The following is a 26,157-nucleotide window of genomic DNA, read 5'->3' on the forward strand; positions in this document are numbered from 1 at the left end:
GCATTAAAAGCTGTAACCTTTTTAAGTGTTGTACACACCAATAAAACAGGGTGAAATAGTCCTTTTAAGGATAGCATATTGATTGGTTTCTTGCATTTTGCTGCAATTAGATAGGATTTTTTCGTAAATAGTAATAACTTACTTTTCATCTGTGGCAGGAAGATTTCAACCAGATATAGACTTTCTAATTTGATTTATTGGAATAAATGATCTGTGTTCTCTAACAGTAAGGCTTTTAAGGGGCTTTTTTCAGGTAATCTCAAAGACATTTGTGATTCTTCAGTTTTGTAGACCAGTAAATGTGCTGAAGCAGAGAGGCTCCATGATTTGCTCAGGATTGCAAATAGATTGCTTCAAATTAATACTATCCCAAATTGATACTGTAGTTGCTTGCATTTTATTGAAAAAACAATAAAAATGATAAATGCTGAAAGAAGTGCCACGTCTTTCACTTGACATTATTAATTAGAAGAAAATTTCACATATTTTTCTTATCAGGAAAGTAAAAGTAGGCCACATATCATCCAAAGAACTTACGGAACACAAGCCTCCAAGCAGTTGCAGGACCTTGGTATGTTTTTGCTTATGTTATGAGTTTTTCAATATGGGAAATAATCGTATATATAACTTGAAAAATTTGAAAATTAGGCTAACAGGGTACATAAACTTGCTGAAAAGCTTGAAAAATAGATCCTAACCTGACTTTTTCCACAGTTATTGCAATGGAATTTAGATTTTTCAATAAGCAGCTGAAAGATTTTCATCCATCAAGACCTGTATTTAGCTTTCTTCTGCAAATCACTAAATTTATTCAGTGATATTAATGCTTTTGAGGACAGAAGATGGAAGAAAACATATATATATTCTAAGCCCGGGTTATGATCTCTTTATCTCTCCTTGCATGCTTTAACTATCAGATTTCTAAATTACTTGAGTTTTGATATGAGATATATATTTAAAAAAATGAGCCTTTCAATAGCAAAGATGGTTCTCATTTTGATGATGTACTTTAGGTTTGCTCAGTGTACTTAAGTAGTTTAAAATAATGCCATGAAATTCTTAAATTGTAATTTGTACAGAGACTGACTCTAGTTCTGAATGGCCCTTTCTGTCTGAACTTCAGTGGCTGAGGAGAAAGAGAAGAAAGAGAGCAGTGAGTAAAAGTGTGACCCTGAGTTAAGACCATTTATAAAACCAAACCCACTAATTTCTGTGTTTTTTAATGTCAAGAGAACATAGGCTTTAGGAAACTAATATTTTTAGTACCTTAACATTGTCACATAATACAATTATCAAGTGAGAAAATAAAATCGTTCTTTAAAATTAGAATATTTGGAAAATAGTTGGTAAACTTTCTAAAGTGACAACAATACATCAATTCAGGGGAAATTTAGTAGTGAGAATGAGTTTAGAATTTTAAATTTTGGGTCTGCTTGAGGGTAAAGAATAATTTTGAATGAACTTTTGCCTACTTTGTGGATATCTGACTTTGTTGTCATTTGGCTCATTAAGTAGCACGGTTAAATCAAAAGTCCAAATGAGGACACCCAGAACTGGATTATTCAGAGAACATAAGTGGGCAGTCCTCATGAACTTCACGTGCATATGCGTCAGTTAGGGGAATAATTGAGTTAAGGAACATTAATCTGTATTTCTTCACTGAGTTGCACAATCCACACCATATTTTTGAGGGTGCATCTGTTTTTAGTAACTTCCTTCCTCATTAAATCCGCAATGAATAGTACATAATGAAAAGAGGATGGAAGAAGTGGTGGTGTCTGCACTGAGCCAAAAAGAGTAGACTTTGAATGTTCTTGATGATGTGACTCAGATTCTCAGCCAGTGTCTATCATAACTCACAAAGTTACTGGGGCTATGATTCTTCACCCTAGCTGAATGTCTGACCCAGTTTTTTACAGGTTTACACTCTCCCTATGTATATATGTAATATGTATATATAATATAAATCAACTGCAGTTATTTTTGAAAATCATTACATCTTCATGATTTCTCAATCAGTTTCTTTAATCTGTCAGATATCTCGTGGTGTCTTCGAAGAAATGAAATATCTGGAGCTCATGATAGTCAATGACCATAAAATGGTAAGTATATCAATTCAAAGGTAATCTTCCTTTTGGTGATAGTTTGTAAGTTGATGCACAGCATTGTGCTGCATAAGCTACTTTTGGGTGCAGTATTTTGTTTATCAGCAGCTATTAACAGCTGTACTGTAAGACACAGTATAGGCCATAATACCTAATGAAGCTTAATGTTGCCTAAGATTTTCTACAGCAATTATATATTCAAAATAAATCTGAAACACCTTAGTATCATATGGATAATTTAGTATGCCCATAAAGTGAAGTAAAGCAACAAAGCATTTATGTCCAGAACCAACACACTAAATGTTCTAAAATTACATCTTTAAAGCTATATAGAAAGAGGTCAGAATTTGTTACTTTGAGTTTAGTTTTACTAACTTAAATTATAATGCAGCAAAACATATAGACAAAACTCTCATGGTTGTTCTTCCTGGGTATTCTCTCCTTATGAACAGGATTCATAATGAAGTGCAGGATAAGTTGTTTGTTTGATTGAGAAAGTGGTTGTCATTAAAAAAATCCCAGGAGTAGGGGGAGGAAAGCCCACTTTTTTCCCATTTTTTCTTGAAAGATGACTGGAAAATGTCAAGTGGAGTGACATTTGTGTGAGCAAGACTTTTTTTTAAAAAAAAAACAAATTCTGTTGATAAAACAGTTTTTGTTTATTTTGTTTGCAAGTAAAGAGATTGCTGTGTCTCTCACTCTACGGCATGTTTTCCCAATGCTTTATGTTGTTGTGGGCTCTTTTGCCAACACTGAAGAATAATTTTTAAGAGTAAGAAGCAGCTAATATCAGAACAGGATGCAGTAATTTGTACGTGTTCTAGTGCTGAATAGAAAGATAATATACCCTTCCATCATCTGTCTAATAAATCATAGAAGTGGTCTGGGCAAACATAACCTATGTTTGGAGGTTAACAGTGTGGAGGGAATTTGAGTGGGTGGAAAGCGTAGGACAGAATTTCTTGAGTTGTTCTCATTTGTAAAGCTACCTGGTAGAAAACTACTGTAAGATTGTTCAGGTGTTAGTTGTTCAGCAGTAGGGCACAATAAATGAAGTTATGGCTGTTGTGTTGTCTTGTTTGGTGTCTGTGGTTGATGTTCCTTATGAAGAGAAAATCTTTCTAGTCTGTCTTTCCTCTGGCCTCTTGTATTACAGACATACTTAAAGGACAACTGCTCTGTTCACTACAGTGGTTACAGACACTAGCTGTTGTCTCCCCTCACGCTTTATTTGTTAGAATTTTTGACCACAAGAGTTGTCAGTGACTCAGAAGCAGATAATAAATCTTTTCAAGGAATAAAATGGATGTACTTAAGGAAGCGTTCACAATTAAGCGTCACAGCTTGCCAGTCCAGGAGCTCACTAAATGTACTTTCAAGGTTTTCTACTTACCAGGAGAGGGCAGGTTTCCCCTGCAGCAAACGTCTGTGTTGGAAGAAGTATCTTAAACCTCTTTGACCATTTTGTGTTAAGTGGTAAATACTATGTATTTTCACATTTTACTTTCCTGTAGCAATAAAGACACAACTAGATATGTTTAATTAGGTTGTTGCACTTTTTACTGGCTTAGATTAATTTCTGGTTTAGGAACTGTGTTTAAACATATTATGTGGTATATTGCTATTGATTTTAGCATTTTAGTACTTTCACAAAAACCAAGAACATTTTCCAAAGCATATTGTTTTACCTTTCCATTTCTGGAAAGGTTTGAGATTGGCTCAAAACATAAAGCCAAAGCTGCCCTTTCCCCCTGTCCCATTGTCATGGTTCCCTAGGGAGCAGAGTCTTGTGATATGTACATTCCTCTCAGTGTACATCCCAAGCATCTACGAGCACTGTACCTGAAAATGCTTTGTTTTGAGAATAGTTATAGGGGAATGGGTCTCTGCAAACCTATGTTGTAGGATCTTTGGGTGTTAAAACCTGCCATGGTTGTGCTGAAGCATTGTGGAACCTAACAGTGAATAACTGCATTTGTAAAAAAAATTATCTTCCTGCAGTCAAATGAGTGTCCCCATTAAGTTTGATGAACTTTTTTTTATTTCTATGGCGTTTCATCCTTATAAAACTAGGTTGATTGTGCAAAAATAAGTTGAATTTAACAGAATGGCAAATTTATCATCTAATAATATAGTGTGTTTGTGTGGGTGACTCTTCTTCTTTCAATTTCAGAAACAGATTATTTAATTTTAAAAACATAGTTACTTTCACCTTTACACAAAGAATAATTTTGGAAAATGGGGGATTTGTCTGTTTTGTAATTCTTCACTAGATGCTTTCAACCAGTAGTTAAAATTAGTAAAAGTTTTTTTTTGAAGACTTTTTGCCCTCTTTGTTCTAAGCAATTTTATGTGCCTTTTCTGTGAAATTTTAAAGACTTATTTTTCTGTCTGCAAATCATATTGTGTAATGTAGTTTTGGTTTATAATTTTACAGTTTCTTGAAAGCGATGGATTCATGTTCAGATACCATAGCTGCACCTCTAAAAAATTTGACTTAGAACAGAAGGGACTTGTGGGGCAGGACGAGGAAAGACATGAAACCATTGTAATGACATGCACAGAAATTAGGAGGCAGAACTTCTAATACAGCTCATCTAAATCTATAAAAATAGAAAAAAAATTAAAGTTAAAATTTAAGATATTCAGCTCAACTCTCTTCACATTCACGTATTAACTTTTACTGTGCCCTCCCTCTTCCATTTTGTCTTTTGGTATAACTAATACTACTTGTCATAAGAGTCTTGTGCTATTGTGGAGAAAGCATGGCTTTGCAAAGAGCTGTGCAGAGGACAAGTGGTAAATGCTTCATCTTCCTGTCTTATAGTCATGGAATGTGTCTAGTACAGTCTGATAAGTAACTCATCAAGTTAAGCACACTTTTAATGGGCACAGTATCCTCTCAATCTTGAGCTCATGTTTATGTTTATCTGTAATTTTATCTCAAACATTTGAACTCTATTTATAAATAGGATATTTCTTGAGGCTAAGTGCTCCTTTTACAGATGTGAAAGGCTGTCTAGCATACATGGCTGCCTTTATTTTCCAGGGATTCTTGAATGTGAGATGTAGGCTATGATTTGAAAAGCTTTTTGAGGTTTTCCTTTACTCTTTTTTAAAATATTAATTTTCCTTTCATGCTGTAAAAATAAAGAATTAGTAATAAATATTTAAGTTCTTACTGTGTTCTACTTTCTTTTCTCCTTTTAGTTCAAAAGGCACCGTTCTTCAAATGCATACACAAACAATTTTGCAAAGTCTGTGGTAAATCTTGTAGATGCTGTAAGTATCCATGTTTCCTCTGAACACTGATTCACTGACTTTTAGTTTAGTAAAAAAGTTAACATTTTCAAATACCAGGATAAAAAAAAAAAGCAGCTATGAAAATTACATTTTAAAGTGCATTTCCAGCTCCTCTGCAGAAGAATAGCCTGGGGTGAATGTATAAGAAACCACCAGATTTTCCATGGCCTTTTTCTCAAGCTTGCAGCTGCCAGAGTTTGCCCTTAGCAGAGGTGATTTCAAACTTAAAGGAGATTTCAGTATCTGTCACCAGTTAAGAATGATATTTAATGAAGTTTCACAAATCTAACCACAAGTGTTTGAAACTGGGAGTATAGTCCACAAAGAATGCACATATCTACTGGGAGAAAAAGAGTGCGAGTAAAAAATTCTCCTTGATAAATCTGTATTTGTAGCTTAACAAACAAAATCCCACTGTAGTACATTATAAATGGGTGAAAGTGACACAGGTACCATACTTGTATCTGTGACTAAATTTAGAACAATTTTGCATACAACACATAAAGTAAAAGTAATATTTGTGGTAAAATTTGATTTTCTCCTCACTTTTTGATACACATATAGTGACCACACATTTCAGAGCTCTGTTTGTGGTGAAAACAGGATTGATTCTCTAGTAATTATGAATACAAAGGCTACCAAATGCTGACTGAGTCCCTTTTCCATGTGACATGATTGCTACCCATGGAACCGTGTGATATGATTCAGTGCAAAACATTGTCAACAATTTGTTTGGCTCGGAGGAAGCAATATGGTCTTTGTTCCTAGTATCTTACATATAAAGTATACTGTATGTATGTTGAAAAGTTCAGGTGAATATATTTATAATACATGAAATATGGGAAGTGTTTTGGAATATTTTTCTGTAATGGTCTGAAAATGCCAGTAGTCTAAAGAAAAGTTACTAGAGCAGGTAAAAATGTAAATAATTGAAATAATATTTCTCCAATTTATATTGTATATTCCCAAGGAAAAGGTGGCATTTTTATTTTTTCTCATCTGATCATTACTTCTTTGTATTTCTTCTGCATTTTAACAAAAGTTATTTCATCTGTCTTTCCTTTCTCTGACTATTCCATCTGCTTTTCCATTTTTATTTGCTCTATGTGTGTGTATGCAGAAACATTCAGCTTCACTCCAGTGTAGAATTCAGTCCCCTTATAGAAATCTTCCAAAATGGCATCTTAATGGCCTTTTTTTTAAATAAAGCATGAAAAAGAGGAGGAATTTCTGCCTTGTTATTCCCCTGTGTCCATAGGAGTGGGCTGTATTTCTTACTGATTTATTATTGGGAAAAGGATCCTGGCTTTCAGAGGCTTTCAGGTTCTCTGCTCCCTCTTCCATTCTCTCCTTCCTGTTTACTTCAGGAAATAGTTTTCCTCTCAGCAAGCAGAAGTAAAGTCTTTATTGATCGACCCATATGTAATTTCAGGGGCATTAATTTTATGGATTTTTCTCATTTTGTATACCATTTTCTGTGTATGTTGTCAGCCTGTCTTCCTCAGATTGAAGCATTTTTTTCCTTCAAGGGTCTTGGACAAAATTGAGCTTAACTAGTTGCTCTCTCCTGCTCTTACATTTATTGTCTTTTTTTTCCTGAGATGAATATTATACATTTACTTTTTAATAAGGATAATGCTGTCCTGATACAAAAGACCAGCTTTCTAGTCAGGGTGGATAAGGAATGCATCTTTCGTAGATCTGAAAGTTTTGCATAACCTTAGTAAAATTTGACAGTTTTTTTACCTGAACCTAAAGAGAGTAGCAGTGTTATGTCAGAGTCAAGTATTATGCACAAAGTTAAAAAGCTTATTTTAAAACTGTTTTGTTATTTTTAGGGCCTGATTGTTGTTTCCTTGTCTATTACTACAGTTACATTACAATTAATAGAAAAATTAATATTTTTACTTAATCCTCACATTGCTTGAGTCGTATTAAGTGATCATACTATATAAATGGAAATCAAGCATTATGTGAATTGAATTTTGGATGTACTGAGAAATTATTTAATCTCCACTTAAGGATTTTCTTTGGCTATTCTTTGTCTTTGAGATCTTCCTTTTTTTTCTTTGAGATCACCCAGTGTACCTTTACATTTCTTCTTTGCTGATTTTTGTACAGGTTTTCTGCAAAACTCAGTGGCAAAATTATTTGACATGAGAATTTTAAAGAAAATGGAGGGGCTAAAAAAAAAGAAAGAGCAGCACGGGATGTTCTTGTCCTCTAAAATATAAAATTTAAGTTGATCAGAATATCAACTTCTAGGAAATCCAAGGCATTTCCAGCTAACTGTTTCCCCATGTTTTCCTCCTGCTTTATCCCTCTTGTCCTTCCGCTTTACTCTTACTGGCTAACTGTGCATGTTTGACCCAGTGTTCTACTCCTGTGCCTGTCCTGTCTCTGCCCTCAGATATACAAGGAACAGCTGAACACCAGGGTGGTTCTTGTTGCTGTGGAAACTTGGACAGACAGAGATCGTATTAATATTCACCCGGACCCTCTGCAGATGCTCCACGATTTCTCCAAGTACCGACAGCACTACATCAAACAGCACGCTGATGCTGTGCACCTGCTCTCGTATGTACCATTGTGTGATGGCTTAGAATATCAGTTTTATATGCTTTCCTCTCTACTTGTCTCTTCTTTCATACTTTTTTGCTCAGTATATTCACTATATGAATCAACATCTGCCTTACTTAGGAAACTTAATCCATATGTAACATGTTAGCCTGCTTTTAATAGGTGTGGTATATGCCATGGTCATGTTGATGTACATCTATAATGAAATTTGAATGTTTTTAAAACCTGGAGACAGTGTCACGTATTTGAAGTGTCTTCTGATGAGCCCTTAAGGACACCTAGCTTTGCTAATCAGGTGTGTAATGTACTGCTTTCCCAATAAAGATCAGGAGAGGGCAGAGCTGACAGTATTATGTGTTGCCACAGGAGCATTCCAGTTAGTATTTATTCACACATGTAGCTGCATAGATGATTTGTTAGTGGAAGGTCTCCTCCTTTAGAACTGGAATGAATTGTTCTCTGAGACACAATGCATTTTGAGGGCAAATTCCACTTGCATCATTAGGCACAATTTCAACCTTGAACAAGTATTTTTTTTGCTTCACGGCATTGTAAGCAAAGAGCAGGAAATGTGTGTTCCCCTGAGCAGCATAAAGATCTTAAGCCACCTCCCAGCAGCATGACATACTATGAGGATGAAGTGACAAATGTCTTCCATGGGATTCTCCTATAATTCATCTTCTGCAGAGGAGGATAAAATTAAGGGTTGAAGAATTTCCTCCAGATTTCCCTAATACAGGCATCACAACACAATGCTAATTGCATTCTTGTTAATGTAGGCAAAGTGCTGCTGACATGCACTCTTAATGATTTTCATGCATGTATCGCGTTTCTTGCTGAGGAATTTGCCAGCGAGAGCAAACAGGCTTTTCTCAGTGGTGCATGGTGAAAGGTACCAAATACAACCTGAAATACAGGAAGTTCCATTTAAACATAGGGAAAACGCCATTTCACTGTGAAGGTGGTCAGATGCTGGAACAGGCTGCTCCAAAGAGGCTGTGGACTGTCCATGCTCGGAGATATTCCAAAGCCAGGGGAACATGGTCCTGAGCAGCGTGTTCCAGCTGAGCCTCCATGGAGCAGGGGGGTTGAGCTAGACCGTTTCCAGAAGAGCCTGTCAGCCTCAGCCCTTACTGAGATTCTGACTGCTGTAAAGGCTCCGGATGTAAGCGTTTATTTAGGCTGCAGTCTGAAAGTCCTGATGACTGTCAGAATGTTCTAAATAGTAAATATATACCTGTATGGAGTATCCTGTCATTTAAAAACCCAATAATTTTAGAAGATTAGGGTCATTTGTAGATCATGCAAGGTCACTGTAGGTCATTTGTAGGCGCTGTAGATTTATTATTACGACTATGAAGTTCAAATAGGTATCATTCATAGTAATTTAGAGGCATTTTATAAAATAATTTAGGTCTTCCAGATTACTGAACTAATTATTATATCTAAATTATTTGGGGCTTATTAACAATAATTGAAAGTAGGCAGGGTTAAAGAACAGTATTAAGTTACTTTCCCTTTAGGCATACTTCTCAGTGTTTTCATTTGGAGTTGAAACTAGAACTTGAATTGGTTTGGATTAAGATCATAATTAAAAAAATTCTCAACGCTGATACATTTCAGAACAGCATTCCTTCCTGACAGATTATAAATTGGAGCACATTGTTAACTTTTTAAAGAAATGTGATCATTTTATTGTCTTAGGAGTCTGGTACTCTAGCTTTCTGTGCTTGGTTTGTTTGTGGGTTAAGATTGATTCTGACTCTACAAAATAAAAATAGTATTTTTATATATATTATATAAATATATAAATATATTATATATATATTATATATATTTATATATATTCAATGTTGGTATTCTGTTTGTAAGCTTTCAGTTGCTTTTGATGCTACAAGAAGATGTATGTACATGCAATCTATCATAGTATGTGTGAAAGTATGATCTTTAAATAAGCTCTTGGTGCCAATGTCAGTGTGCTATATTTTCTTCATTTCTATCTTCTTGTAAGGAATGTGACATTTCATTACAAAAGGAGCAGCTTAAGTTACTTTGGAGGGGTTTGCTCTGTGGCCAGAGGAGTTGGAGTAAACGAGGTAATTTTTTTTTCGTTACTAAGGTGAAATAAAATAGAATCTGCACATTGTAACTTCTGAGTTTATGTATTTCAGTATTCAGGGCTTTAAAGATAATTTATATATTAAAAAGTTAGGATTCTCACAGTCAGCCTTCTTGATCATCATTAAGCTACTACTCAGTGTACTTTTCTTTTTAAAAAGCATTTTTCCTGTCTGCATTATTGTCTTAATAAGAATTTAAATTGGCTTTTAATATATTTGACAGAAATTTAGACCCAAAAATCTCCAGAGTGTTTGAAACTCAGCACTTAATATTTTTTTGGGTCCTCTCACTGTAAGAGGCCTGGTCTGCTGAGATGCCAGTGATATGTAATTCTTCCTGAATTTTTTTAACATTGAAACTAGAAAAAAACTGTCCTGGTGTATTGAGTTTTTAATTATTATTATTATTATTTTATCTCAGTGTAATGTTAAATTGATAATTAAAGTCTCCTGTTTTAAGATGGGTTAATCATACTATACAAAAGTGCATTATATATATATCAAATAGACTTTTTTCTTTAGGTTAACCAGCAGGGAGAGATTCCCTGAGGTTAAGGGAGAAATTTTTTTTCTGTTATGTTAAACTCAACTTTACTGAGTTTATTTTCCTTGTATGGACACAGAATTGTGATTGACGGTACTGAATTACTGAAGTAGTAGGTACGTGGTAAGCCAGAATGAGTCACTGTAGTGTTGTTACGATAATTAATTTTTTCTTTTTTTCTTTTTTTTTTTTTTTTTAATTTGCTCCCCTTGAAATGCAGTATGGCCTCCCTTTGCCCATGGCACAGGAACTAGCACAAAGTCTTGCTCAGAACCTTGGAATACAATGGGACCCAGCTACAAGGAAACCGAGTATGTATATGGACACGGAGTCTTCTTTTGTCTTCTTAGCTAAGCATATAAACTCTTCCTTTGTAATGTTTGAAAGAAATGCCAAAATTGCTGTAACTGTAGAACAAGAATTGCTGCTTTTGGAAATATATGCACTAGGATTTGAGTTTAACCAAAATAAGAGACACAAGTTTAGCACTTACTTGGCAATGACCTCAGTGATGTCCTGTGTCAGGTGGTTAGATTCATAACCAACATTCAAAGGTATATTGGTAAAAACACCATTAATTTAATTTAGAACTCCTTTTCTATCATAATGAAATCTGTAAATCTTATTACACAATCACTGACTTCTTAAAATGCAAAAATACCTGACTTATAATTGAAGAAATGATAAGGAGCTGTAACCTAGTCCAGTGTGACGTTTGCTCAACTTGTTATTTTGCTGCTTCACAGCCAGATTAGATTTATGTGGCCTTAACACATGTAGTTTCAGTACAAAATCTGCTGCAAAGCCTCTTTTGAGGCTAAAGAAAATTGTTGGGTTTTTTTACTTGCATTTTGTGAGCAGTTTGGCTACCTTTTCTCTTTGTTTCCTCTTCAAAAATATGAGTTATAAAGTTGACTTCATTGTGGAATCACTTCAAAAATCTGTGGATTAGAAAACAATGTTTAGAGAATGATGTTTTGTAAAGCATTGGTTTTGAATTGTGTAAACTGACAAATTGCTAAGACATTTTCTATATCATTGTTTTTGATAACAGGTAAAACAGAGCTCATTTAATTTGGAAATCAGAACATATTTTTAACTGTAAGATAAAGGTTTTTGATATGATAGTTTAGTTTCCTTATTTGGATGTCCTTTATAGAGAAGGATTAGTAAAAGACCTGGATAGAGCAGAAATAACCATAAAAATTATCTGTATATTTCCCATGGACAAGCAGTGTGGTTTTCCAGTAGCAATTACAATACAGAACATTTATTTTTGAAAATATTACTTCTTTGGTAGATAATTTGATGAGTAGTTTGTAACTTCTGTTTTACCAACCATAAGGTGTTGATCCTTTACTTTTATGTTATGAATTTGGTCACTGTTGACTTACATGCTATAGCTGTAAGTAAACTGTAAATCCATTTTCATTCAACTACTTTTTCCAATGAATGTTTGATTGGCTGTTTCACGTATTACTATTAATAATTCTATTATTAAGAAGAACTGACCTGTCCAGGAACAATTCTCTTTCAGGGTGTTCTGCATACTTTTTAGGGAGGAGGAAATGCGAACATTTTAAATCTTCAATACTAAGTGTACTGCACACAGCCTTGTGCTGCCTGTTTTGAGAGCCTGTAGGGAAGAACATTGCCAGCTATTTTTAGCTTTCTGTAATGCCTGAAACTTCGTGCTGAGACTAAGAGGATGCACATATGGTAATTTGAAAGTACCACATTTATTAAGTATATTAGTATGTCTTGAAGTGGGCTGGTTTCCTTCTTGGGGCTAAAGTTTGTACAGCCAAGCAACCATCAGATCTTTGTATAATTAGTCAAGGTCCATTTTTATAGTAAGTACTTTATATTTATTGTAAGCATGTTTATAACGTCTTTCCTTTTCTGTTGTATTTTGGTCTTGTCTGAGAAGAGTGTGACTGCACTGACTCCTGGGGTGGTTGCATCATGGAGGAAACAGGGTATGTCATAAATGTCAGTAATTGAGGACTCTGGAATGAGTTCATAGTTTACATTATGACAGAAATATTTATATATTGGGTTTTATCCATGTGTTTTAATGCTAATAAGTGAAAAACTAGAAACAGTTGGAACTCAACCTTAGCTAAATGGTCAGTGAACTCTGAGGGAGAAGCACATCTCTATGGGAGGAATTTCATTGCCCTCTACCCTCACACACTGCCAAAGATTCTTTTCTCTATACTGTAATTGATTAGAAAAGGGTAACTTTTGAAACATAGGATTTTGAGTCTTATAAATCACTTCCTGGCAGAACCGTCCTCACTATGGAAGCTTGACTGAAAAAATCAGGGAGAAAACTATCTACAAATAAGATAGAAGGAACTTAGTTTCTTCATATGGTATTTGGAAATTGGTCCTTCAGGAGAATAACTGGGTGGCTTCCCTGTAGACTTGCAATTGTCAACCACTGTATGAACGCAACAGAAAATCATTCCATAAGTTTACTTCTGGAATCCTAAGTAAGGCATTGATCAGAATAGATACTGGCTTCCTTTCCATGGTGAATCAAAGTATCAGCCTTGAGCTGATATTTCAGTAGCACTAGAAAAGATATTCTTCCATAGAGAAGGTAACAGTATACAAAAATGCCAGGAGCAAATAGTCACCCAGGAACTGAAAAAGGACTGACTAATGAAATGAGCGAATAATTAGCTGCAGTTTCAAGCCTTTTCACTTAACCACATCACTGGGGCTTCAGAAGGCATTTTTTATATATAGAACAATTCAGTAGGGATATGGCAGCTTGGTAGCAGTGAGCAGATAGGAAAGGGATAAAGAACCTCCTTATGGCATGGCTACCCTCATCTTTAACAGTGTGAATAGATCTTATTCCCAGATCTCAAAACATGACTAATACAAATATCAGACCATTTCTGTGTGAGAAATTACTAATAAAGTACGTTTTCATTAGTCTGGGAAAAAGATGGAAGTGAGGAAATGTGAGAGAAGTCTGTAACATCATGAACAAGTGATTACTATTTCTTCCAGTGTAAGAACTAGGGAGACATGAAATGAGATTAGCAAGTATGACATTAAAAAATGGAATGAAATTATTCTTCTACCAGTCTGTAAATAATCTGTGAAACTTCTTGCCATAGCATTTTGTAGATGCTAAAAACAAACACAAGGGGACACTGGATTGTGCATGCATAGATGCATAGCAGCTATTATGAGAGTGTGGTTTCACCTTATTGAGAAGATTAGAAGACTACAGTTTTATATACGTTACACCCATAAAGTAGATATATAAAAATGCAAAGTGTTTTAAAACTTTTTCTTTTGTTCTGATTTTATTGTTTGAGAATAAGACTGAGCTGTCATACTGTTGCACACAGTGGTTGTAAGAAACTGGGATTTACAGTATTAAATGTAAATTACCCCCTTCCAGTAACTGGTGGTGTTTGAAGTCATTTACTCAGCTAATTCTTTGCCATTTTAGGGTATACCATTCCAGGAAATTCTCCAAATGCAGCATTGCAGAATACAAAGAATTTTTACTTCGTGGGGGAGGTGCCTGTCTTTTTAACAGGCCAACAAAGGTAAGAAATCGGTTGGTAGTCAGCACGTCTGCCAAACATTGCAGTGAAAATGTAATAATTTCACTAATATACATCTGTTCTAAAGTTTATTCAGATGTCTATGTGGGTAATTTCTCTAGGTTGTTTGTAATTAGCTGCCTGTTCATTCCTTTAGCATTTAAAAATAACGTTGAGAGGAACACAACTTGTTTTCCATCAATTCTTCATGGTGAAATAATGACAAGTACTGCAGTTGATTTTTCACAGCTAGCTAAATCCCCATCAGCATAAATGCACTACTTATTAAGCTGGAAGCAGTGCAAAATAAATCCAGAAGTGAGGTCATAGTATATGCTTCACATACACTCAATTCTTGGACTTTTTGCCTGAGGTTGTTAAAAAGATTGAAAATTACCACTTTAGGAAATAAAAATCAATCCATAGCTCATTTCATGTAGACAGTAGTAGCTCATGGTTGTTTTCAAAGTTAACTTCATTTCATTTCAACTGTACATCTAGCAAACCCTGTAATTCATAACTGTTTCCTTGTACCATCTAATGCTTTTTTTCACCTAAAAACTTAGCAAGGTCATAGTTTTTTTCTAAGGCAATGTTAGCATGACATCCTTCTAAAGCGGAGTAGTATAAAAATATTCCATGTGGCTCTTTTTGCCAAGTAAGAGCAATCCAAAGCATTAATATTCTATTTAATCATGGTGTCAAACTTGCTGTCCTTGTAGAATTTAGTATCTCATGAGCCTATTAGGCTGTTCTGTTTACTGTCCTGTATCCCCTGGTAGACCATCACCTTGCATGATTAACTAAAATCAGTTTGACTTGTTTGAGTGTTTTTAATCTTTTCCAGGGTAGCAATCTTTGCTTACAGAATAAGAATGTAAGAATTTTTACAGGAAGGAGTAAGTAGGGAAATAGAAAAACACAGCTTCATTTTTTAATGGTAGTTATCTAGCAAAGTAATGTGAAGAAGTTGTCAACTCTATTCAGAATAAAAACCTGATTTACTTTGGGGAAAATGCTCCCAGGGTAATGGTCTTTATACATTATCTGTGTCAGTGTTTTACAGCTTTGAAGTGTTTTGGGGAAAAAAATAATCATACAATGTTTAGAATCCTGTTATTTGGAGGTTAGGAGTTAAGGCTCAAAATGGTGTGTTTAATTCTTAGGTAAACAAAACATAGTTCTTGTTAAGCAGTCACTTCTTTATATTTCAACCTGAGTTATTTTCTGACATGTATATGAATATTAGATGGCTCCTGATTAATGCCACAGGAAATTTGTGTGTGCATGCTTGTGTTCTGTAATTTTCTTGTTTGACAGAGAACTGAATTTCAGTTTCGGAGTAAGAGCTCTTGCTGTTTCCTCTGAAGTGTAATAGAAACAGTGGCTTATGGAGGGGGAAGGAATGAGAGATTTCAGTGGTTTTTTAATCATGACAACATTGCTACTGAAGAAGAGTACATATGGGTATTGCTTCAGAATAGTTTTGCTTTTGGTACACAAAACTGTAGGTGCTATTGATTACGTATGTGGTTTATGCAACAGAAGTATAATGTTTTATTTGTTTTTTATTAGGCATTATGATTCCCCTCTGCCCTCCCCCCCCCACAAGTCCTCCAAAGAAGAATTCCATCCAAGTTTATGTATCACTTGTATTATATGTTATGTTTCATATCTGCATGATCCTCAACAGCTTCCTTCCACTAGAAAGAACATTTACTTGCATCTTTCACTCTTATCTAGCTGTAGATTTTTCTGTTCTCATTTTAACTTGACTTTTAACTTCTCATTTCAACCATGTTCTAGTGAATGTGTTTCTGCTACTAATATCCCAGTTAAATTGGAGATTCTGTATATTCTTACTTTTACTATTGCTTTAAAGCAGAATTATAATTGATAACAGACAAGCTTTTTTCAAAATTACATCTTTGACAAGACTGAAAAATACCTTTAATCAGAATTATGATATGTGAAATCAGTATAGAACCTATATCACCCTGAACTGTAGAATTTATCTGTATTGTATATGTCTGGTCCTAGGATTAACTGTTTAATATCTGTATGTGGTTGCATATAACTTACTAATAAGGCACATAGAACTTCTTTTTGGCGGTGTTTTTTAATGGTTGTTATTTTCATGCACAAACATGGTGCACAGGAATAGACAGCAGCTAATTGCATGAGCAAGAATGGGTACCTGAGTAGATCCCAGACATGATATTGCAGACTAATTTCTTGAGGGAATTGTCAGAGAACTGGAAGTATATAGAACAGGAATGAAGTTCAGATATTGTCTCCTTGTGTGTCATTGTAGTGTCTCTCTGTTTATCATCATTTCCTGAGATTAGTATTGTCCTAAAGAGGACTAGCATCCATGTGATTTAGCTGTACATCTTTCATGTCTGATCAATTCTGAATAGCAGCACTTGAAAAACACACTGCCTTTCCCATTGCCAAAGCACGGCACAGACAGCATGTGTCTGTAGCACCACAGAAATGGGTTGTGTGTGACAGAAAAGTCATTTGACAGTAGTTTTATTCTTACTTTGGGGTGGGGGCTTTTTTCTTTCAGCTCTTTGAGACCACAGAGTGTGGAAATGGATATGTAGAAGCAGGAGAAGAATGTGATTGCGGTTTCCGAATGGCAAGTTGAGATATATTACTCCACAAGTCTTTCTTACAAAATATACTAAGATAAACTAAGTGATTGGTAAGGGAGGGGGGAAAGGTTATGAATATTTGTTTTTCTTATTGTTTGGGAACAATTTCATTAAAGCACCGTCTGAAAACATTTTTCTAAATGAGAATGAGTGCAAAGACGGAGAGTGTCCTCAAAACTGTTCCTGTCATACTAATGACAAGATGCAGCTGTTTCCCAGCAGTTTTTGATTTGCAATGTAGAAGTGATTTATCCCTTTACTTTTCCTAGATAATGTGTCTGGAGTAGGAGACTCCATATTGATACTTTGGAGATAGGTGCCTGTGTTTGGACAGAACAAGTAAACTGTTGTTTTCTTCTCTATTCTTGGAATATTCCAATAACGTTTCTGCAAAAATCCACCCTGTAGATTTGAATCCTAGCTCTAGTATTTAAATATAATTGTATCCATAATTAGTTTTCTTAATCTTTTTTTTCTGCCTTGAATATGATTAAGCAGCATGCATTTGGCACAGCTGTTCCACACCTATGAAGAGGCTTCAGAAGATGTAAATCTCCATGTTGCTATAGCATTATATTATCCCTTTACTTCAGTACTTGAGTATTGGAAAGTTTTCTTCCAGCTGATAATTTCAGGTCATCAGTGCTAAACTGAATCTTTTGTTGGCTGCTATGTAATAGTTTGTTGGAAAGATTAGGAAGAAAAATCTAGCTGAAAATGAATAAACAAACTTTTGCTTAATATTTTCTTCAGGAATGCTATGCAGACTGTTGTAAGAAGTGCTCTCTTTCTAATGGAGCTCATTGTAGTGATGGACCCTGCTGTAATACATCATGTCTTGTGAGTGTTGCTGCCTTATATCTATTGTTCTTTTCGGTTGTCCATGGTCACGTGCAGCCTGTTAAAGTTCAGAGTGTGTTTTATGAATGAAAAGGAACAGCTTGTGTGGATATAATCTTAGTCCTGAACTATATTTTTCATTTTCTAGTTTTTCCCACGAGGTTACGACTGTCGATATGCAGTGAATGAATGTGATATTGCAGAGTTCTGCACTGGGGATTCTGGACAGGTATGTGTGCAGAACCTTCTCTGCTTACATTTTGATGCTTGTTTGTACTCTTGTTTATGTTCATTCAAGAGGAAAATTGGATTAACAAACTGCACATTCATATGCTCAAAATGATGGGGTGTGTGGGTGCTGCATCAAGCTCTTAGTTTTGGAGAAATAAGATTCAGGATGGATCACATTCTCTTCGGGCACTGGCTGTAATTATAGATGCCAATGAATTACAGTACCTTTTTTTTATTTTATCATCTGGGGCACCCATACTTCCAGATAAGTAGCTATTGCTGGTATTTTATTGTAAATCTTTTATTCTGTAGGTAGAGCATTCTTAATGGGAGGGAGAAGGGCTTTCTTAAGCTAGAAGGCTGCCCTCAGAGTGCTGGCTAATATGGCACACTGCAGCGGCATACCCTTTCCAAATTTTCACAGGCCCATTTTAGATGAGGAAAAACTTCGAGAATGGTTTGCTCCTAGCTTTAGTAGTCTAAGGCTTCTGGACCAAAAAAGTTTCCAATGCCAAGAGAACACAAGAAATAATATCATAAAACCCCCCAAATCTCTGTAAGCAATAGGCACCTAGGCTATAACTAAGTGCTTGCTTACTTTTGTAGTGGAGCTGAAATGAATGCAGTGGCAGCATTACAGACACGACCCCAGTATTAGCCACCAAATGTCCTGTTACTGAACCCCTTGTTTCCATTTTTCCTCAGCTCCTTAATTTTTACTTAGAATATGCAGAAAGTTAGACTGGAACCGTGTATTTCATGGCTCAAGATGTTGATTATTTTCATTTGTATTTGTAACTATAAAGATTGCAGCACCAGTTATGTTCTCTACCCCCTTTATATGTTATGTGGTTGTCTTAAACCCAGGAAAATTCCATATGTGATACTGTGATGTATTATTACAGGACACATAACAGTAAAAAATCTTAATTTTTTTCAGTGTCCACCGAATCTTCATAAACAAGATGGGTATGCCTGTGATTCTAATCAGGTATGCTATGTTTAAAATTGCACATCAGCATATAGAAATCAACCAAATACACATTTTTGTTTTGGAGTTGGTTTTTTCCTTTAAATTCTGTATTCCATATTTCTTCATAAATTTTATCCTTTCACCATCAATGTTGCTTGTGCTTTATGCACACTATGAATAGTCCAGAATTCTACTTTAAATAAAATCCACTTGGTATCTCTACATTTTACATGTAGATCTTTTATTACACTCCACATTAATAACTTCTTTATAACTGTGTAAAGGGGAAATATAAAGCAACTGCTGAAATGTCAATATGTATTGGACACCAACTGGCTTTGGGAATCTGGGCCAAAATGTGTACTCCATCTACCCAAATCCATGAAAACTGTTATAGATCCCAACATGTGTGTGAAGAGTCAAATGAGACATTTGTCATGGGAGGGGAAGGAGATGAAGTAGTGTTCAGTTCTCATTGCTAACATCTTGTGTTTTGTTTAGGGTCGTTGCTATAATGGTGAATGCAAGACAAGAGATAATCAGTGCAAATATATCTGGGGATCTAGTAGGTTGACTTTAACTACCTTAAATGTATTTTATTTCTGGTTCATTCCTGCTTTTGTTTTGTATTTTCAGTATATTTATTTTTTGTTCTTGTCATTCTAAGTTAAAGTCTTCTGATCAGTAGAGTGAATAGACTGCAGTGGGAAACTGTGGCTTGATTGCCAGGTGAAATTCTGTCTGGGAGTGGTGTCAGTGAGACTGTTCTGATGTGATGTGGCTGCAGACTTAGGTAGGGCAGCAAATGTTACCAGGGTGAGGGGGTTTGAGGATTTTTTGGGTACAGTTCAAAAACAGATGTTTTGAAATGACAATTGTCAATCCCATTATCCCGGCAATGGTTCATGCTGCTCCACTTGCCTCTCTTTGCTGTAACATCCTACAAGTCAGGAAAATTAGTACATTGTTAAATATGCATAGTACAGATTTAAGTCTAGAGGGGTGAATGTTCTGTGTAATGACTTTGAGACAATTCAGCAGAGCAGAACTACCAGGGTCTCCTGTACTCTGGCAGTTAATGTTTTCTTGTGCATTTTGTCTAACTATAACTGCCACTGAAAATACTCTGTCTTATTTATCTTTATTATTGTACCTTCATCTATATATTGTTGTGGTTTTCTTTTTTCTTTTTTTTTTTTAAATTTATTTTTAGAAAAAACAAATGAGCTTCTTAGTAAATAATTGTGACTTTGAAAACATAATTGTTCAGATTTTTACTCCTAAAAATAAGTAGAAATTACACTTTGGCTGTTCAACTTTGGTTTTGCTATCAACACCTGAAAAATAGAATGAAATAAGCATAGAGTTGATGTCAGAACATATGCTTATCATAAATGTCATATATAAAATCTTTGATCTTCTGAAATGCAGATCAGGAATGACATCAGTGAAAACAACTAGATTTAAATCTATGTACAACTGTTATGAAGTTAACAAAATTAGACCACAGATAAATTTCATATGCAGAAGAAAATTCAGGCACTGTAGAGGCTACATTTTTAGAAGTTCAGAGCAAATTTTGAGTTATCAAGCATTAGTTAAAAAAGCCATCAATAGGTATTTCAGTTTAGCCTGGTGGTTTCCTACTGTAGTCACTGGAAAATATGGTCTCTACACATACATGTGTGTTTAGATTGATGTTTTGTACTAAAAAAATTACAGAGAACTGCTGCAATAAATTATGCAGGTTTCAAAACTCTCATGTTGCCAGTGGAAAGCACGTTTCTTTTTTCTTCATCAATAGAGTCTTCAGGATCTGACAAATTTTGTTATGAAAAGCTTAATACAGAAGGCACAACAAAGGGAAACTGTGGAAAAGATGGAGACCGATGGATTCAGTGCAGCAAACAGTAAGTTCATCTTGGTAGAGATTATTTGTAATGTAAATAGATTGATAATGGTTTCATATTGTCTAATTTTTCTACTTTTTCTTGAATGCTTCAGCAGTTTGTTTTGCATTATTTGGAATCTTCTTTCCCTCGCAAGGTTTGCATCTTGAAAAAGTTCCACTCTGACAAATCCATGGGTGACTCAGCAATACACTTGGAAAGAATTCCAGATTTTCAGAAGAATATACTGACTTTAATTATTTCAGAGGAGCTGAGGGACAACGCAACAAAAATGCACAAGTTTATAACGTACAGACACCTCAGACTTGGTAGTGATACATTAGGCTGCAAATGCACATGCTGTTTTTGCCTGCTCTAGGATTGATACCAGATTATGCTGTTTCAAACTCATTCCAACCATTATTTTGATCAGAGAGGACCATTAGACATTTGGATGCTATAGAGAGAAGGGCTGATTCATTTGCGTGTGATCATTACTAGATGAATATTTGATTAAATTTACTTTTCTAGGTAATGACCATTAGTGGATAGACTTTAAAATTACAGTAAATAAATCAGAAGAAATTTAAGTATGCACATACAAATTTCAGTCTCACAATGGTGTTTTCCTTCTTTGACTATTTGATGTTTGTCAAGTGCCTTTCTTAAAAATTATTTTTCAGATAGGATCATAAGGAAAGGAGTTGTTTAATGAATTGTTTAAAATATATTTAGATGGGAATAGTGTTATTCTGATGTGCACATGAAAAATTTCATTTCTATAAAAGCTTTTCTTTGTTGGTAGAGAGATGCAGGAAAATGATCTAACTGAAGAGCTATTTAAACAAAGCAGTTTTAACAAAGGCATTTTCCATCATTCATCCAGCTACTTCTGTGACTTAGGACAATTAGTATTAGCTGATATCCTTCTATTGAAGATATAAGAGTTATCTTGTGTATCTTATGTAAGATATATTGAAATATATTTAGATATAAAACAAAATAAAATAAAGCAGATTTTTAATGAAATTTTGGGCACACACAACTGCTAATGATTGTTATTATGGTTCTGTTGTCTTGCAAGGGAAATAAAATTCAATTAAAAATTCAAAAGTGACATTAATGTGTGGCATATAAGCTGCTAGAGAGAGTGAAAAGTAATTTAGCCTGACATGACAAAGCTTTGTATGATTTGGCTCCTCTAAATTGTACGGTATTGTACTTAGAACCCAGATACATTCTTTGTTCATGTGAACATTCACTGGTCCATTAGAATGAATGGTGACTTGTTTCTGCCTTTTATCATTTATATAAAATAATATTTTATTTCCAGCCTTGTACTCTGAAAGTCTGTCATGTGGCTTATGGTAATATATTACTGTGATCAGCAGCATCATTGCCAGACTTTCTTTTTTGTAAGTCTACCTCATATTATTCCAGTAATATTTTGGTTTATGTTTTCATTTTACAGTGATGTTTTCTGTGGCTTTTTGCTCTGTACTAATCTTACTAGAGTTCCACGAGTTGGTCAAGTTCAAGGAGAAATTATCCCAAATTCTTTTTATCATCAAGGACGCATAGTGGACTGCAGGTAAAAGATAATGCAGTATTCCAATGTGATTTTGCTCTGTCAAGCCTAACTGAATTAAGATAAGCATAAATGTAAAATTCTGTGAATTTTAGGTAATTAACATATTGCAGCAAAATCATTATTCTAAGTGGTATTTCTTTTGATTAAAAAAATACATAAAAGCCTATTATTCCCCATTTGAATGTGGGTTATCCTTCTGATTACTGTATCTGATCCCTCCAATAGCAGAACTTCACAGTCAGAGCTTAATGATAACGCTCAGCAGTATGTTTTTCTGGGGGTGGAGAAAGTCTGTATTGCCAAAGACCCATATTTTAAACATAATGATTTTGAGTATTAAATACTCAGAGAAATAGCTGTAGGGAAGTGAAGGCAAAAAGGAAGGAAACTAGAGTTGTGTCAGGATAAGATATTAAGCTACAGTTCAGTTAAAGGACAGGTAAATGGGTTTTAGTCTGCTTTTCATGATACAAGGCTTGTATTTTAAGGACATTGGCAACATTCCTGTCATGCTAAGAATACTCTCTTGCATAGTTAGGTCCTGAATGAACTGTGATTCTTAATTCTTCCATTATTCTACTAGTGTTTTTATTTAAATATCATCATATGGGAAGTTAGTTCTTGATATTTTTCTAACATTAGTATTTCAAAGCATTTTGGTGAAAAAAAAAAAAGGAAAGAAAAAAAAAGAGAAAAGTGTGGTTTGTCAAAGGCTTAAAAATCTCCTAGGCCTAAGGTGCCCTTCTTGAGTAGTTAAGTTAATATATAGACTTGTTTTTAGTTCGATGACTGGAACACCTTATCATTGCTGTGGACAGGCAGAAAAACTTTACAGTTTTGTTCAGTCTATCAGTCTATCTTTAAATGAAAGAAAGATATGAGGCTTTTAGTACCTACACTGACATGTTTTTAATATTTTCAGGAGACACCAGTCATAATACTAATAGTATCTTAAAACTTATTTCTCCTAGTGGTGCTCATGTTCTTTTAGATGATGATACAGATTTAGGTTATGTGGAGGATGGAGCTCCATGTGGACCTCAAATGATGTGTCTGGACAAAAAGTGCCTGCCAATTCAGTCCTTGAACATAAGCAGCTGTCCCACTGGTTCTAATGGAAAAGTCTGTTCTGGTCATGGGGTGAGTCTGTACTGGGAGTGAGCAGCTCAGCTTCCCCAGCTCCCTCTGCTGTACCTGATCCTAATGCACCCTGTGCAGTTCTCTACCTGAAAGTGTTCTTAAGACCTGTTGATCTGATAGCAGAAATGTTAAGATTCAGGGGAAAACTACCATTTTGTGAAGCTAAGATAAAATTTTAGAAAGTAAAATTGTCAGATTAGTTCTCCGATTACATCTGAAGTATTTGGTTTGTTACTAGCAAGAAGGAACTTTGACACTAGTTATTGTAAAGACTTCTGTGATGTACTACCCATATTTCAAGCCACTTGCCATTTTCAGTTAAACTTTTTCCTGCATACTATCACCTTTGTAAAGTTGGTCCTGTGTTCATAGATTTATACTTTATGACTTAAATAATTAAAATTCCAAACTGTGGGTCCTCAACAGAGAGGGTACATTCTTCTTGAACAGACCCAAAGTGTGTAATTTTACATTCAGGCACATTATATTCTGTTATTCTATCCATTTGTCTAAGATACTAGGTATGTTTTGATGAACAGATTTCCTGTTTTAAACAGCGATAAAACCTTTCTGTGGTGGGATTCAGTGGGACACATACTTGCCAAAGGGGCTAGACTTGATACAAGAAAGCATTTTTTTTCTTCTTGTTGTCTGTAATTGAATATGAAATTGAGTGTTTCAAAAAAGAGGAGGGTTAGGTTCAAAATCAAGAAGAAAAATTTTAAAATTGGAAAGTAAAGTATCTAGGAGATCTAGAAATCATCTTGGTACTTCTTGAGAGTGGCATGGAGGGTGAGTGAACCATCTTACCTGTTTTGTTTTGGATTATTACAATTCCTAATTTTTAAAGGTTATTTCAGTTGATCAAACCTGCCATAAGATCTATTTATCTTCAACTTCCTAGATCAGATTCTTCAATGAGTACTTTAAGAAGGAAAATGTGATAAAAGTTGAATTAAAAAAATCACAAATGCTACTTAGTGTGTAGGTTGTTTGCTGTTTGTTTGTTTTTTTTTTCACATCATGTTCCAGTGTCCAGAAGATACTGTTAGCTGTTTGTCTAATGATTGACTTCACTCTTAGTTTTCTGTTTCTCATGTCATTCTTTTTTCTGTAGTAACTTCTCCATGTTCTTTCTTGTATGCAAAATTTATAGCTATTAACTCTCCCTGTTGATTTGATGTTTTAGGTTTTGTCCATTGGTTAGATTTTCCTGTATCTGATAAATCTATTGTCAATTTTAGAGTCCTAAGTCCTGTTTTAGAGGTCATTCAACCAAATGCAAACTTAGGAAGCACTGTTACCTCTCTTTTAGAAGATGAACAAGCACTCCTCATTGCTGCTTAGGAAAAATGCCAATGAAACCAATGAAAATATATCGATTTTGTTCTACATGGGAGCAAACTGTAAATGAGAGGCTATAAAGTGTAACCATGTCTTGAACCTTTTCACACATAAATGCTTGTGTTCCTTCTGGGCATTCAGGCTCAAAGTCTAGATATTTGGTTAGTGAAGTTAGTGAAACATGACTAGTTTAGATAGGGTTTTTTGGATGAAAATTTGTTATTTTTTACAACCTGTGCAGGTTGTAGTGCAAGTGATGATAGAACCAGTTCTGCTTTTCCTAGCATCTGAGTGTATTAAGAGGGTTAAAGCAAACTTTCAGATTATTGATGGGTTATATCATTCCAACCACTCAGTGCCATTGTTAAAAATATATAAATGGGTAAGTTTTATATCGTGAATTAAATATCTCATTACATGTTAAATAAAGTTAATAAAATGTAGTTAAAAACTAACTGCTGTCACTTATTTTCTTTTCCAGGTCTGTAGTAATGAAGCCACTTGCATTTGTAATTTCTCCTGGGCTGGGACAGACTGCAGCATTGATGATCCTGTCAGGGATACTGGTGGCAAGAAGGAGGAAGGACCCAAGGGTTTGTGTTTTGTTTCAGTTTTGATGTTCTTTCAAGTATTTATGACATTTTTCCATTGATACATGGTAGTAGAATTAGCATATAAAAAGAGAATACTATTGCACAGCTGTGTAGATGAAGTAGGTTTTTCTACTTTGAGAATTCATGAAACTTTTATTTTTCTAACATAAATTTGGGGAAGATTTCAACAGGTAATGTTTTTTCCTTTATTCTCTATTTTTAATGTTAATTTTCTTTATGATTGGAACCTGACTGTGTCTCTTGTTATTTATATGATAATTGAGTATTTATGTTTTACTAGAGATTTCCAGTTTCCTTAGTTGTTCTCAGCTAATTCAGAGAGCTATGGCATAAAAAAGGGAAAAGTGGAATGTCCCTAGTGAAATCAGATTCCTTGAAATCAGATTTCAATGAAAGACAAAAGAAATAAATTAAGATTTTAAGAACTTAAATTATTTTTACAATCATTATTGCTTATTCTTGTGTACTTAGTTGGTCTTTCAACTGCATATGAAGTATAAATACAAAGAGGAGGTATTGAGGAAATAATTCATCAAAAAAGTTTTTCAAAGAGGAAGAAAAGCACTTGAGATTCTCTCTGACTTCTCTGCCAAATAATATCTTTGGATTGTGCTGTCCAGTTTTTGTATGTCTTGTCATCAGGGTATT

General features: G+C 34.7%; 1 protein-coding gene across 5 annotated transcripts in view; it reads left to right on the forward strand.

Annotated features, from left to right (window-relative positions):
* ADAM23 (ADAM metallopeptidase domain 23) overlaps positions 1-26,157 on the forward strand; it is a 71,361-nt gene that overhangs the window by 27,619 nt on the left and 17,585 nt on the right. For all 5 annotated transcript variants that reach the window (XM_051786848.1, XM_051786845.1, XM_051786844.1 and 2 more), the window contains exons 7-24: positions 499-571; positions 1,080-1,153; positions 2,037-2,102; positions 5,316-5,387; positions 7,819-7,985; positions 10,000-10,084; positions 10,873-10,963; positions 12,583-12,631; positions 14,131-14,230; positions 16,800-16,871; positions 17,641-17,727; positions 17,876-17,956; positions 18,899-18,949; positions 19,433-19,496; positions 20,736-20,841; positions 22,292-22,411; positions 23,383-23,551; positions 25,377-25,488. In XM_051786848.1, coding sequence (XP_051642808.1) covers positions 499-571; positions 1,080-1,153; positions 2,037-2,102; positions 5,316-5,387; positions 7,819-7,985; positions 10,000-10,084; positions 10,873-10,963; positions 12,583-12,631; positions 14,131-14,230; positions 16,800-16,871; positions 17,641-17,727; positions 17,876-17,956; positions 18,899-18,949; positions 19,433-19,496; positions 20,736-20,841; positions 22,292-22,411; positions 23,383-23,551; positions 25,377-25,488 — 1,639 coding nt within the window. The remainder of the gene's footprint in view (positions 1-498; positions 572-1,079; positions 1,154-2,036; positions 2,103-5,315; positions 5,388-7,818; positions 7,986-9,999; positions 10,085-10,872; positions 10,964-12,582; positions 12,632-14,130; positions 14,231-16,799; positions 16,872-17,640; positions 17,728-17,875; positions 17,957-18,898; positions 18,950-19,432; positions 19,497-20,735; positions 20,842-22,291; positions 22,412-23,382; positions 23,552-25,376; positions 25,489-26,157) is intronic.

This window comes from Manacus candei, unplaced genomic scaffold (assembly GCF_025592945.1).
Source record: "Manacus candei isolate 608988 ecotype Guabito, Panama unplaced genomic scaffold, ASM2559294v1 h1tg000023l, whole genome shotgun sequence".
NCBI classification, from domain to species: Eukaryota; Metazoa; Chordata; class Aves; order Passeriformes; family Pipridae; genus Manacus; species Manacus candei.